The sequence below is a fragment of the Mixophyes fleayi genome, chromosome 3 (genome assembly GCF_038048845.1).
Source record: "Mixophyes fleayi isolate aMixFle1 chromosome 3, aMixFle1.hap1, whole genome shotgun sequence".
NCBI lineage: Eukaryota > Metazoa > Chordata > Amphibia > Anura > Limnodynastidae > Mixophyes > Mixophyes fleayi.
Window position 1 is genome coordinate 306,696,380 of NC_134404.1, and position 15,423 is coordinate 306,711,802.

At 36.3% G+C, this 15,423-nt stretch overlaps 1 protein-coding gene and 1 long non-coding RNA gene across 3 annotated transcripts in view; one reads left to right on the plus strand and one right to left on the minus strand.

The window, feature by feature from the left end:
- LOC142144776 (uncharacterized) overlaps positions 1-15,423 on the plus strand; it is a 357,429-nt gene that overhangs the window by 151,739 nt on the left and 190,267 nt on the right. The window lies entirely within an intron of this gene.
- Positions 1,979-15,423, minus strand: part of MACROD2 (mono-ADP ribosylhydrolase 2) — a 1,475,276-nt gene continuing 1,461,831 nt past the window's right edge. For both annotated transcript variants that reach the window (XM_075203945.1, XM_075203944.1), the window contains exons 17-19: positions 8,443-8,520; positions 7,759-7,815; positions 1,979-3,990 (exon numbers count right to left, since the gene is read on the minus strand). In XM_075203945.1, the coding sequence (XP_075060046.1) occupies positions 3,968-3,990; positions 7,759-7,815; positions 8,443-8,520 (158 nt within the window). In that variant the 3' untranslated portion in view covers positions 1,979-3,967. The remainder of the gene's footprint in view (positions 3,991-7,758; positions 7,816-8,442; positions 8,521-15,423) is intronic.

Genomic DNA, 15,423 nt, shown 5'->3' on the forward strand with positions numbered 1-15,423 from the left:
GCTGCTATTCTTGGTAAACAAGCTTGCCCATGCGTTGCAAAAGCAGGTGATTGCCTTTACCCACTAGGGGATTTGGTAAATAGGGAGAAGCTCGAAATCCTGCAAAAAATTCCCCTTTTCTACATACAAAAAATGTTTGCATTTGCTCCGCTTGTAATGCAATATGGGTTGGATGGCTGCAAATTCGGTACCTAGGTGAATTTAGCACTGTACTCTAAATCAGCCCCATAATAAACTGTATGTTAGTGTAGAAATCACTGCTGATACTTTGCCCCATCTCTACAATGGCTTTCCACAAGACCTTTTACTTGATGACTTCCCTCATTGCAATGGAGATCTAAAAATGCAAATTTAAATGCATATTAAACACATATAAATGCAGAAAAAATGCTTATTAAATGTAATGCAGTTTATATGCATTTTTAGTACTATGAATAATAATAGTAATACAAGGTTGTTTTGTTAAAAAAAACAGCACATAACACATGATCCTCTTGAACAACTTTATTAATATTCTGCATAAACAAATATAGTATAAAGGCATTGTATGTCAGATTATTCAGACATATGGCACAAAGAAATGGAAAAGATCAATTATTACAATGAAGAAAATAATAAATTTATAGACTGTAAAGAAAGATCAGCAAATTGATACAGTAATTCAGCTTTAATTGACTTTAATATTAACTGGCTCACATGGCATTTTGTTTACAAGTAACATTTCTTTCAGAGCAAAAAGATAAAAAAAGATTAGCATGACTGTTCATTTCTATTACTGCATCCTCGTTTTGTGATCACAACTGCAGAATGATCTTCTCCTAGGCTGCTTTCTGCTACTTGAGTAATGAACCTGGTATAATGTTAGTGGAATTGTGAAATCATTTTGCAGTACAATGATAACCAGCCATGGAAATCTCCATCTTGCCTATTCATTCTATGAATTATTGTATAATTAACTTTTCAAGTAGATTCAGGCCGTACCGATAATAAATGTTTATTTTGGTGAAAATCTGAATAAAGCTGGCTGATTATAAAGGATTTCTTCACCACTGCCAAATTCCTATATGCGATTGTAGGGCTTTGGGTGGAATATTCAGGAATGGGTAAGAATTCAACTTGCCAACTGCCCAAATCTCCTGCATTTTGGCACGGTTAGCCCTGTCTCCAGTGCGCCTAGCTTACTATAGCCATTGTGTTGATATACATTACCTTGTGAATGGTGTTTGATGATGAGCATTCTGCTTGTGGCAGACTAACTGGCAAAGTGCTAATGCAAGACACAGCAAACTATAGAAAGACATTGGGGAGCACTGGGGAGACAACACACAACGCTAGAATGCAGTGAACCAGCCAGTGTGCACACATTACAATTTATTGAAGTTATGTAACCCTTTAATGTCAAAGGCAGACATAAATTGCAATAAAACAATGAGATTGAAGATTTCCTTTTCTACTACTCTGTGAGGTTATGTCCACGAGACAGAAGTCTCTGCTTGACCCTAGATTAACATGGGATCAGGTTACATGTTCTCTGATACACACAGTACTAATGCTCCACTAAATGTGGCCAAACAGTTGCGACCTAACATACTGAAATACATTTGTTGCGTTTATAGCAGTTCCTGTGGGAAGTAATTAATATTAACCAGAAAAAACTCTATGTTTAAAGAACAACTTATTGAGCTTTGTTCTAGTTTGGTGGAGTCACGGCCTTGAGGTCTAATTCCTCTGTGCTGCAGGTTCACCGCATCAAATTGCACCTCAATGAAGGATGATTCCATTTGCTCACTAGGTTGCAGCTTAGTGATCTGTCACTTCAATGCCCCATCATTTCAATGTTTCTGCACCAATACTAAGCATGCTGGGAATTTAATGTGTCATGAAATCAGAGTGCAGAAGAAGAGAATCTCAAGGAAGGGACCCTCACCAAGCTGGAATGGGGGTTGAAAAGTACCTTTGTTTTATTTAAAAAAAATAAAAATAAAAAGAGGAAATATCCTTTCAAGAATGTACACACCTGTATAGGGGTGACTAAACGCTGAATATTGTAAGACTGTTAGTCCGTACCATAAAGAGATTTAAATATAGAGATCAATAGCTTCATAGTCACATCGTCCAAGCAGTTTTAACCTCCTCAGAGGGAATCGGGATTCCCAGTGCAAGAGTCTAAGTACCTATTATCTTCATCCCTTCTGCTTAACTTCTTGTGTATAAAATCTCTGCCCTCCTGTCTGACAGATCGACAAATCAATCCTGCTTTTACCAAAGCATGCTAACTTTATGTTCAACTGAATCAGGAAGGCATTGTTTTAAGTTGAACCGAGTCACAAATGTTTATATGGAAAAAAACAAACCTATATTCTTAGCTATGAGATTAACTAGCGGGTGTACAAAGTATAAAATGCTAATCCTATTTCTTTCACTTTTTGAAGTAAAAAAAAAAAAAAAAAAAGCTGAGAATTGCAGCTAATTCAGTAAGGAAAAGCTAAAGCTTCAGCATGCCAAAAATAAATTAATCTAGCACAGTGGGACGGGAATGTTTGAATATTCAAGAGAAACAAAAATGCAAGAAACACATTGTAATCATTTCCCACAGTAATTGGAACGTGTTTGACACAACATCAACCATCGACACACGCTGTGCCTTCTCTCAAAGTCATGTATTTGGTACAAATTAAAATGCTAGAGTGTTCCTTTTTTATTAAAAAATAAATCAATCCACAAACCCTTTTCATTTTGCCGGAACACATGTGTGAGTACAACAGATGTCATGTGGTAAGTTGTTTTTTTTTTCTGAATACAAAAAAAAAAAATTAAGAAAGGAAAAAAAATGCACAGGAAGTAGAAAATAGAACAAGCGCTGACATTGCTCTATAAAACCTGTTAAACCCATAGACCAGTATCACTTACAAAGGTGCTAATATCTTTAATTCTTTCATGCATGCCATAAATGAGAAACACTTCTCTAGTGATAAAATAATATTAATGTATGTAATAGATAGATGTGGTCTTAAAGGAGAACTAAATTTAGTTTTATCCATAATCCTTACCCACTTTACCCTTACTAGTAGAAATACAGGATACTTGGGTATCAGCAATTATTCACATCCACCATTGCTAAAGTTGGTTGTTTCTCCGGCCGTAGCAACATTAAAGGTAGACAGACATCGTTGAGCTGTCAATGCATCCGATTGGATAGCTGCTGTGGCTTGCCCAATCAGCTGCATTAATAGCTACTCAATGCAGCCTGTGTGCTTACAAACCTTTTAAGGCCTAGATTTCCAACCATTACCTAACATAACTGAGTACCTACTGAATGCTTGAAGCCCTGGTCCTCTGTATTACTACTACTACTTGAAGGAGGTTTATTGACAACATTTCTCTGGTCCTGAAGTTGTCCTTCAACAGTATGTTCTATATTTAGGCTATAATGGTTTAAAAAGACAGCAGCACAATCTTTCAGGCCAAACAATTGTGCATTTTATTATTTGTTTCCATTATTTAACTCAAGAAAGATTAACTGAATACCAATTTTAGCATTAGCTGTAGCACGGGATGGATGCCTGTATTAATTATTGCACTTGCTAACATGGAATGACAAGTGGATAAATCAAATCACAAAGTTAATCTTAGAAAATAGAGCTTAAGTAATGTCTAAAGCTTTTGTACTAAGTATTAGCATCACTTTGGAGAAAACTTATTTGCAAAGTATCATCATCAACAGAAGAAAAATGTAACTTCGACTTAGATTTTTCATTTTAAAGAAAAGAAAAGCTACAGAGAGTAATCCAAAAATTAAAATAATGCATCAAATTTATGTTATGCAACTAATAATTATAATAACTGAAATTAAGTAACACCCCTATCACATAACCCATTAGCCCTGTAAGCAACCCTCTAGGCATAGTCTTGTCCGCTACTACTGGAATGATGTCCCATCTGTCGTTCCGTTTCATTGATTCGTTTTTCATTTTTCTGCTTCAGCTGTTGCTAAAAAAAATAAAATAAAAAAAAAGTCGAATTACATATATTTTTCTGTTTTGTTGAAAACCTTAGACTAGCGGCATTGTACATCACTTATCCCCTTTGTTATAGATCTTATTTGCTAGGTATAGGCTAATCAACACCTGTACTAAACTAAAATCTCCCCTGTTTGTCTGGGAGTGGCTCAGTAGATCATTCCAACACAGTTCAGTAGTCACGAAGCTGGTTGCTTCCAGCTTGGACATCCCCAATAAGTTATCCAGGCACCACTAAAGATAACTTGAATTAAAGGGTCTTGTACCTGCTCTCCTGCAATTTGTACTAAGGAAATGTACTTTTTAATAAAAAATGTTTGCAATTTTGATTTCCTTTTATATTTACAAAACCTCCATATCATCAATGGACAGGTGACTATTTTCCTTCCCTTGGAAACAAAACTGCTCTGTGGATACGACCTGTATTTTATGAAGACACCAGTGCTGGGTGGTATCGTAGAGAAGGGCAAAATAAAAACCTTTGTCTGGATGATATGAAGGCCATGATGAAAAACATGGAGTCATAAAGATAAAGCAATGCATCAAGTAAACAATACAAACCAATAGATTACAGTTGTCTAAAGGTAGAAACCCTGGGAAGAGGCACTGGTTCATCTAAGCTTGTGTGACAAATTGTGTGGAAACTAACATCCTATTTTAAAGTTATGAAGTTTAATCTAACTTGTAGTAAACCATTTATTTGAACAAATTACTAAATCTAAAACATGCATTGCTTTAAATAAAGAGATAACAGAATGTCAATGTTTCAGGCTTTAAGACTCCTTAATGCCCCAGCAGGAGAACTGTCAGTATTCAGTGTTGGTTCTCACACTTGCTGGAACTTTAGCTCCAATGGGTTAAAATACAAACTGCCCTATGCAGGGATGTTTTCTGGAAGCGGATAGAGTGGTACTGAGTTGCTGAGGCTACTAAAACTACTGGGGTCCAGGCATGGAAGAATATGCATCACGGTTCAACTACTGGGACAGAGGTCTTAGGAGGGAAGTTCTCCTTTACTGAAAGACACTACAAAGGATTTAAAAGCCAAACCGGGGGAATAGCAGAGGGCAATGCGATTCTGTGGGGTAAATAATATGGTTACATACAGTACGATTTCAAGTATCTTAATTCCTGTTAGGATAATATGGGCCCTGATTCATTAAGGATATTAAATGAAGAGGATCCTTATTTCAGTCTCCTGGACAAAACCATGTTACAATGGAAGGGGTGCAAATGAGTTTTCTGTTTTGTACATAAGTTAAATGCTGTCTGTTTTTTCATGTAACATACAAATATCAACTTTAAATTTCAGTGTACAAATAAGCTATCAAGTATTTGTGTGCTACATGAAAAAACAGTCAGTATTTAACTTATGTGCAAAACAGAACACTCATTTGCACCCCTTGCAATGTAACATGGTTTTGTCCAGGAGACTGAAATAAGGATCCTCTTCATTTAAGAACCTTAATGAATCAGGCCCACAGACCTTTTCACACTGGATCAAATTATATTTTAGGGTCAGTGGTTCTTTAAAAAAAATGAATATTTCTCTTCAAATGTATAACGTTACAGAGATTGCCAAATGAAATCTGATTAACAAGGTTTGACGTTCAGCAGATAGAGCAACTGAATAATGTATTGCTTTAGATGTGTGTGTTATTTTAAACTGCTTCATCTAAGCTGACATACGAAATCATTTCAAAACTTCACAATATGTAAAAAACGTAATAGTGGACCAGGCTTTCTGTCACTGAATACTAATAGCTCCTTCTGCCGCCATGTGACCCACCATCCACAACCAGAGGGTTGGCACGCATGTTAATTTTTCAAGACAGCAATTATTTGATGGGTATCAAAATAAGTATTTTACGGGTAATGGTGATACAAAATGAGCTTTAACAGGTTTTTTTTTTTTCCAATGTGCATGCACACAGCGTAAATGTAAGGAATATGTCATATGACAGCAATTTCATTTTACTGTCGCTTCAGGGAGAACCGGCATGGGAAAAAAAAATATATTTTGCACTTTTTTGTTTTACTGTTCTCTGTCTACAAATTAATTTGGACAGTCTTGAGCCAAGAGTAATAAAGCCACCGTGAACTTGTTGTTTCCCAGAATCCAGGGGATTTCAGAGGAGAGAGTCATATTTCAGATTAAACTGTAGAAATTGTACATCATTTTTCTAGGGAGTTACTGTATAAAAGTCAATTCACTTAGTGATGTAATATGTCCTCATGTCTTTCACCTCCCTACCAAGCTCGGTGAACATAGATTGGCAAATGTAAGTGAAATCCAGCTATTTGTTGCTATTTCAGTGATGTATTGTAAAAGGGGTCTGAATATTGAACACATCTTTTAGTTACATGACTGGGCAAATTAAAGCTTAATTTTGTATTTGGTTACATTCCTATATTCTCTGCTTGCATGCAAAGGGTATTAAATTATACTTTTTTTTATATAATTACATTTTATAGCCAAACTCTATCCATAATAAAGCTGTCTGCATTAAAAGACTAAGAATAATTATTGTGACAAAGGATTATTCCAGGATCTCAGTATGCTCAATTCACAATGCAACACTAGTATATTAGTTAATATAAATGTCGTAGTAATAAATATGATATACTAATAGAGCGAATTAAGTATTCGTATTCAATATTACATATATAACATTAGATTAATTTTGACATTTTAAATATTTCTTATTTTATACTATACATAACGATCACCAAATATTGTGTAAAATATAAAGTGCACCCATTATTTACAGACAGTGGATGCAGCCACTTAGCCAATGTTCATAAAAACAATAAGTATTCACTAGGAACCGGCGCCTCCGTGAATATTTGCTCATAGATTGCCTTAGTGATATCAGTGTACTTTGTACTGACTGCCGAATGGCCCAATCACTTACTAAACACATTGGAACTAGTGCTAGATTCTAGTTATCATTTGGTTAGTACATTCTACAAAATGACAGCTAGAATCTGGTTGCTATAGGCAACATCTCCACTTTTTCATATTGGCAGTTTAGTAAATATATCCCCTAGGGGCATATTCAATTGACGGCGGGATCGCCTAAAATCCCGCGCTCAAAAAATATTACCGTTAATACGGTAATATCTCGCTGATAGCTGCGAGCTGAAATCCAGCGAGCAAATTACCGTATTAACGGTTTTCCCGAGCAGGATTACCGTAATAACGGTTATATTTTTTGAGCGCAGGATTTTCGGTGATCCCGCCGTCAATTGAATATGCCCCATAGAGTTCTACTAGCTTAAAGAAAGTCATACTTAGAAAGAGCATCAAATCAAGAGATCAGCACACTGACCAACTGATCATTTCAGAAGTACATCTATTTCTAAGCATTGCTTAGTGCCTCAGAGACGTCACTAGTTTCTAGTGAAGTGAAAGGCTTAATAATGGTTCAGTCCAGAGATCGCTGCATCCATTGTGTGGAGATGACAGGTACACTAAATGGGTTTCTTTAAAAAAAACTGTATTTCGGGCTACTTGCAGGTTTCTCCAATAGACTGACACAGTTGAAGTCTCTTGTAAATAGAAAAATAAAGCTAATGCTTGAAAGGTCTATATAGAACAGAACCATTGCCTGTTATGGGATAAGACATCTTTAAGCTACATTCTTGGATACTGCTGTTTATTCTGCTACATAGACCGAGTTCCTGAAACAGTCGTATAATATACAGCAAAACTCTGCTCTTTGGGGTTTAAACTTACCAATATTATCTCCATGCTCATCATTGGAACTGTCTATGTTCTGACTAAGCATGTGAACTGCAAGAAAAAGTACAAAATGTCACGTATATTACAATATAAAGTACAATAATCACCTGAACATAATTAGAAAATATATCAGCTTCACGTGCCCCAGTACATAAGAGACCAAGCCTGCTTATCCTTGTTTTTTCTCCCCTTCAATATCAAATAGAATGTGGTGCTTTGCGAGACTCCAAAACACAACATGGACTAGGAAGCCATGCGCGTTCTAGAACATAAGCCAATGGATGTTGGTGGTAAATCAGAAGCAGGGCTGTCTATAGAGGCAAAATGGACAATTTGCCCCACGCCCACAGGAACAAGAGTCCAAGCATTAAACTACTTTGGGTAATGAGTCTGATTCCAACTAGAGCCCTCTCTGTGTGCAAAATGCAGCCTAATATATAGCTGCAATATAGATAACTGTTAATAAAAAATAATACCCTAATAACCCTGATAATAAGCAAATTGGCTGCCCAAATGGTTGCATACGTGAGCAGTTTGCTGCAAGCAGAAGTACATTGGTTCATCTCCTAACCCTGACATCTATTAGTGTAATCATCTGCTTTTTCTAGAGCAAGGCCTTGCTTTCAAATAAAATGAATAACACATATAATATAAAAAGATAAATAGGTATTACTGTACCATCATCACTTCCTTCAGACTCTAGTTGCTTAAATGTATCACTGATTTGATTGGTCTCTTGGCTCGGCTGGAGTGGTTCTAAGAGATAGATATAGAAAAAAATGTTTATATGTATTAATGAATTGGAATAGAACAATTATTCATGCTATTTAGTCTTTTGAAAAAAAGAAAATAAAATGCCAAAATCCTGACCTATCCTCAAAAGCAAATAAACCATCTCTATACGATATGCAATAAAAAAAATAACCTTTATGACAATAAATGCCTACAGTTATAGAGATATAGAATAATCCATTTTCTTTAGTGCAACACATGATTGGTCAATATGCAGAAATCATGCCACACCTTTTTTTTTTTTTAATAAATATCTAAGAACTTAAAGCAAAAAAAATGAAAACAATGTGACATTTGCACAAAATGCAACACATACATATAGGGCCTGATTCATTGTACCTGCTGATTTTGAGTGTATCTCATTAGAAATCACTCTACACATGCCCAAAAACTGGACCATACGCCAGGAAGCGTACGGAGAGGACACTTACTACATCCTATGATTTTGGGGAGGGAACAGGGTGTTAGGCCATTGTCAGTGTACAGTATAGTCGCGCCAAACAAACGCAGGTTGCGCTCAGTATGTGTACCTTGATGAATCAGGCCCATAATGTGTAACTAGACGCATGGGAACGAAGGAATGTTTCTAAATAGATAAGTTAGAGGAACATGTCACTATTAAGTTCTGAATAAATGTTAATGTAGATGTGGGATTTATTATATGGTAGCTTGGGACTTGGTAATTTCCGGATAAGGATTTTCCTATAATTTGGATCATTATCATCATCAATATTTATTTATATAGCACCAGCAAATTAGGTAGCGCTTTACAATTAGGAACAAACATTAATAAAACAATACTGGGAAATACAGACAGACAGAGAGGTAAGAGAACCCTGCTCGCAAGCTTACAATCTAGAGGACAATGGGAGTTTGAAACACAAGGGCACGTGTTACATCATATTGCACATTGGACCAGCTAGAACGTAAAGGTAAAAAGTATTGAGTGGGCTGTGTGATCACAACAATGTTGGTCAGAGGGTTGTTGTCTTGTGTTAGCTGTGCAGAGGGTGGTAATAGGGTAACCTAGGGAGATTAAGAGGGTGGTTGAGGAATATCATAAGCTTGTCTGAGGAGGTTGGCTTTCAGAGAACACTTGAAGGTTTGAAGACTAGAGGAAAGTCTTACTGTTTGAAGACTAGAGGAACGTCTTACTGTGTGAGGGAGGGAGGGAATTCCACAAAGTGGGAGCAGCCCGAAAAAAGTCCTGTAACTGGGAATGGGAGGATGTGATGAGAGTGGAAGAGATATATGTAAAATTTACCAAAACACATTTAATGCCTGCGCCTGATATACCCCTATTCATTACATTTGTTTGCAGTGCTCCTCTTAGTAACTGTATGATGAAACACTTGCTTATAATGAGTATATAATAAAATTGTCAAGCAGCAGCAACATTTTACTTTTCTCCCTTTCTGGTTTTTGAAACTTTCTGGAATGGGTTCCCAATAAGGTATCCCATACCTGTATATCTAAAACATATGAAAGATAGAAATAGGTCTGCATCATTATCTATAACAATCTTAATTAACAAAAATAATTATACTTTTGTTGTAGCTGATTACATTTTATTTGAGGGACCAAGCACAGCAAGGTGCAATTTGTTGTTCGTCCACACTGTACACAGCTTGGGTTATTTACTAGACATGCTTTGCAGTTGAAGTTGTATTTCCTGTGCTTGATTCCGTACAGTAAGCAAACAGATGCTGGGAGTGGAAATAGGCACCTGTGTGGTGGGCAGTAGAGATGATTCATTGCATTTCACTATGTACAGACCACTGAAAGGCAGTATGTGTCCCAATGTTAGAAAGTATATTACTATACATTTTTATTTCTTATTAATTAAGGTTTGTGAAGGTTTTGTTAAACATAAAAAGTAGAAAACATATAAACATGCACATTTTACACAGTAATGGGATTAGTCATCATCATCATCATCATTTATTTATATAGCGCCACTAATTCCACAGCGAACTCACAGAGCAGGTGTTGTACGTGACCTGGGCCTTTGAAGGTGTAATATTCTCAGAGTCGTCTACTAATACATTAATTACTGACAGTTGCCTTACTGAATTTTTCCAGCTTGTGGTCACATCTTAAACCAGTGGCTGTACAGCTGACTATAATGTGTTGTTCCTGTATACTTCCTAATCAGATTTCATAAAACTGAACTGGGCTATTCAGGAGTTCAGTGACAAAGAATGAATAATACTACGGAACAAGCAGCTTATTAACATAAGATGTGATTCTGGGCAGACGTAAGAGCCATGAGAAGTCAGCATAATATTCTCTGTTTGTACACTGCCTCTATCATATCCTGGAGGTCACTGCTGGTCTAATACTATTGTGCATTAGAAAACTTTTAATAATATTTCAGTAAGTAAGTTACTAAGAGGAAAGTTTTAGCTGCTCATCATTATAGTTGAAAATACTTGAAAAAAGCTGTGTGTAGGACAGAAAACAACTTCTACTTATGATCCAACACTTTATGAAATAACACTCCATTTACATAATTTTATCTTACATGTTCTGAGCATTCATTTTCTGAAAATGAAAAACGATCTAACTAATTATATTAGCACGCACAGAAACCCACTATTGTCTTAAGTGGCCCCTCTTTCCTGCTGTGCGATAATTCTCAGACGCACATTCCATATTCCATCTTTCAATCACATATTTTAAATCAACCTGTATAAGAGATTATTATTAAAACTAAAGGTTGTTGAAGGATGTAGAATAAATGCTTAAAGAGCCATAAAACACCCGAAAATATAATTTTCAGACAGGAAACACAAAAGTAAAATACACTGAACTGTGTTATCCTGACAATCTGCTGTAGCTCTGCATACTAAAGTAAATGTAAGCATATAGTAAGTATTACAAGTCTACTTCTTTACAGACAGCTGAAGTCGATCCTATATTTTTCAGATCTGACGGTCTCTATACTTAGTTATGGAAGTGTCTCCCTATTAATAGAATGACAACAATATGCTGTATAGAAGTAAAATAAATGTGGACATACAGGGGCAGATTCAACTCCCTGCGTTGGACTTTAGGACAATGCAGGGGAACCATTATTACCGTAATTTTAGCACAGATTTTTGCTCGCGGCTCCCAGAGCTGTGAGCAAACATCAGCATCTAAATGACCATAATAATGGTAATAATGCACAGCTATTACCGCATTAACGGTATTGTGCGGCCTATGTTGTTCTTTAGAACACCTAGGGAACTGAATCTGTCCCGCCGTATTATATAAGATAAAACTTTCAGTTATGTCATGTATATAATTCAACTAAGTAATGTGAAAAATTGGGGCATAAGTAGCCATTTGTGAGCCCCATAGCAAAGTTTTGTAAGGGGTTCCATATATCACTCAATGGTGAAAAACTCAATTATACACATAAAATTGTGACAGAAAAGGCGCCCCCCCTCAGCTGTTGGCCCCATAGCAGCTGCCCCCCTGCACCGATGGTAGTCATGAACTTGGGGGTTATACTTGCTCTTTAAAGAATTAATAAATACATGAGGACCTTGATAAGTAATTTACATATAGCTGTAAAAATTCTAGCTATCATTTTAGGCTCCATGTTATTTTCGTTAGTCAAGAAAGAAAAAAAATCTGACATGAAAATAAAGACATGATCTCTCTATAAATCACAGCATTATATCAAATTATAGTACTTGCATATAATAATAATAATCATAGCTAATCATTCAATATGTCAGAAAACTTCACTGGCTGGATCTGTCAGTTACATATGGGGGTTAGAGGTGGGATGCTCACGGCAGAGACACACTGTCCACTCCCAAGACAGATGACACAGCTGACAAGCTTCCCCTCACATCAGAAGACCTACCCCTCCAACACAATTGGACATACCATTTTTTTCTGCGGCTTAATTTAATATTAGTCAAATAATTTCTAACAATTTGAACACATGGGTAAAACTAATATTTTCTCAGCTTTTAGAGGTAAAACTCATTTTTAAGAGAGTTGAATATAATTATTTTGAGCCTCATATTTTTATGAAATAGGTTCAGCGTTGAAAATGGCAGCCTCCAGTTTGCATTTGACAGGTACAGTTTAAGATCTGCAAAGTATATAGGAATACTAACTTTCTGTGTACAAGTTGCAATCATTGTTTTGCAAACCATGTACTGCCTGTAAAATATAAATGTGAAGAAAACAAGACTAATTAACAATAAACTTGCATATGGTCATAGGGATGTGTTACTTGCGTTGCATTTTTAATTAATGGTGCAATTCCTGGCCCGTTGACTGAATTTTTTAAATAATAATTTAATAGTCCCATCGGCTTTTACAAGGTTAATGCAAAATAAGATCTGCATGTTAATTTCCACGATTTGTAGTTGGATTTCTTTATATAAAGGAAAATATAATATGTTTTTAACATGTAGGGCCTGATTCATTAAGAAAAGTAAAGCAAAAAAAAGGAGTAACTTTGCACCTTGACAAAACCACATTGAAATGCAAGGGGTGCAAATGAATGCATTATTTTGCAGATAAGTTAAATACTGGCTGTTTTTTTCATGGAGCAATAAATACTTGATAGCTTTATTTGTACACTGAAATTTAAAGTTGATCTAGAACATGCCTTACCCCAACTATAAATCTGCCATCACATTTTAAATTTACCTTCCCCGCCAATGCACCATGGTTTCGCCAAGGTGCAAAGTTACTCCTTTTTTTGCTTTACTTTCCTTAATGAATCAGGTCTGTTGTGTATATATAACTTACAAGTGATGTTTTAAATGTATTTTATTAGAAGAAAAATATATTTTTATTAAATTTACTTATTCTATAGTAATTTTCTTTTCCTTCCTATACAGACGCTAATAGGTGTCAATCATTCAATTGTTAGTGCAGCATTAGAGCATAATGTAGATCATTTCAGGTATTAAATGATGGAAAAGCAGCTCTTAGCTTTGATACTCAATTTAGTTCTGCTTGATGGCTATTGCTCTAGCAACAGAAGATTGCAAAATAGTGAAGGCATCTAACAACAGCATTTTCTTTATATATTGTTATTATTCTTGTTCATGTTTTCTCCATTTTGGCTTTAAAGTAACTAAAGCCAGTAAATGAAAAATATGTGTGAAAGGACATACCGGTGGGTGTTCTCTAATCTTGTGCTATGAATCTCCAGCTGTGTTTGAGTCGACAGCAAGGTTCATTTACAAACTATAAAAAGTACGGCCCACACTGCTTCCTTATGTGCTCAGTTACAGGTCCTTGTCCTTGCCTATTTACAGGTCCATGCCAACTTCACAGTATTTGGAAACACCATCGTAAAATCAATATGTGCCTGCCTACATCTGCAGGTTGGGCGAATGGCAAGTATATTACATAGCCCAACATATTTCTATTTTAGGTCTTTTCAGAGTTTCTCCTAAAACAATGCTCTGTTTAACCTTATGTATGTGTTAAAGGAACGAGAGTGAGGAGATTGGAACTGTCTTTATAGAATGTTATAATGTTTTTTGAAGAGTCCTATTAAAATAAGAAAATGTGCATCCCCAAAGATGTTGCCCTCTTGGGCACAAATCCATGTACTTACCTATAAAAACTGATGTATTTGTGTCAACGTAGGTGTGTAACATCACAAAACAGCATTTGCACTGCAGGATTACTCTTCTGCACAGTCATTGATTACCCACAGTGAGGGCAATAGTAGCTGATGTCTGAGGTGCTGATGCCAATAAGGCCACCTCTGAGCTCATACACAAGAAGAGCAAAGCAGTGTAATATATATTATACACGACGGCACATGCATTCATTATAGGAGAATGGAACAGACTCTAGATCATGTGAGGCGGCACATACACAGAAGGGGGAGGGTGCAGTTTATTGTCTCATAAGGGGTTTACCTGTGTTGGATATGGAGAGGTATTAGTTCCCCATTAAATTAGAAACATTTTTGTTCAATGTATGCAATTTATCATCATCATTTATTTATATAGCGCCACTAATTCTGCAGCGCTGTACAGAGAACTCATTCACATCAGTCCCTGCCCCATTGAAGCTTACAGTCTAAATTCCCTACATACACACACACATAGACAGAGAGAGAGACTAGGGTCAATTTTGATAGCAGCCAATTAACCTACTAGTATGTTTTTGGAGTGTGGGAGGAAACCGGAGCACCTGGAGGAAACCCACGCAAACACGGGGAGAACATACAAACTCCACACAGATAAGGCCATGGTTGGGAAATGAAGTAATGACCCCAGTGCTGTTAGGCAGAAGTGCTAACCACTAAGCCACCGTGCTGCCCCTTTATTTATTCATTTTCCTAAATGCTTTATTAAATAAAGTGTACTACCCCAATATATAGGCCCTACCTTTCGCTCACAAAAATAAAATAAAAACCTATTAAAAGTTTTTCACTTGGCTAATTGCAAGAGAGAGATCATTATACAATGAAGATCCAACTTGGTCACAGGACTCTCTGACAATATAACTCTTAAGGTGCCCATACACAGGCAGATACAACCCACCAATCAGAGAACCAAGCATTTAGAACAGAAGTGTTGCCAATTCTAACAGATCCAGCTACAGTGTTTGGTCCAAATGACACAATCAGATAGCGGCCGTCATCAGAACGCTTTTTCTGCCAGTCCCAATAAACCTTTTCATATTCATATTTTGATCACAACCATCAGTTCCTTTTTGATTATCCATTTTTCAATATGCGCCTAACAAGGGTACAATTTAGACTTGTAAGTCACAAAGCAGTCGTTTCTCAATCTCTCGTCAGGCAAGTAAATTACATAGCAAATGTTCACAGATTTATTTAATGCTGGGTAAAACCACTCCTTTAATAAATCCCCTCTTAGTCTAGTC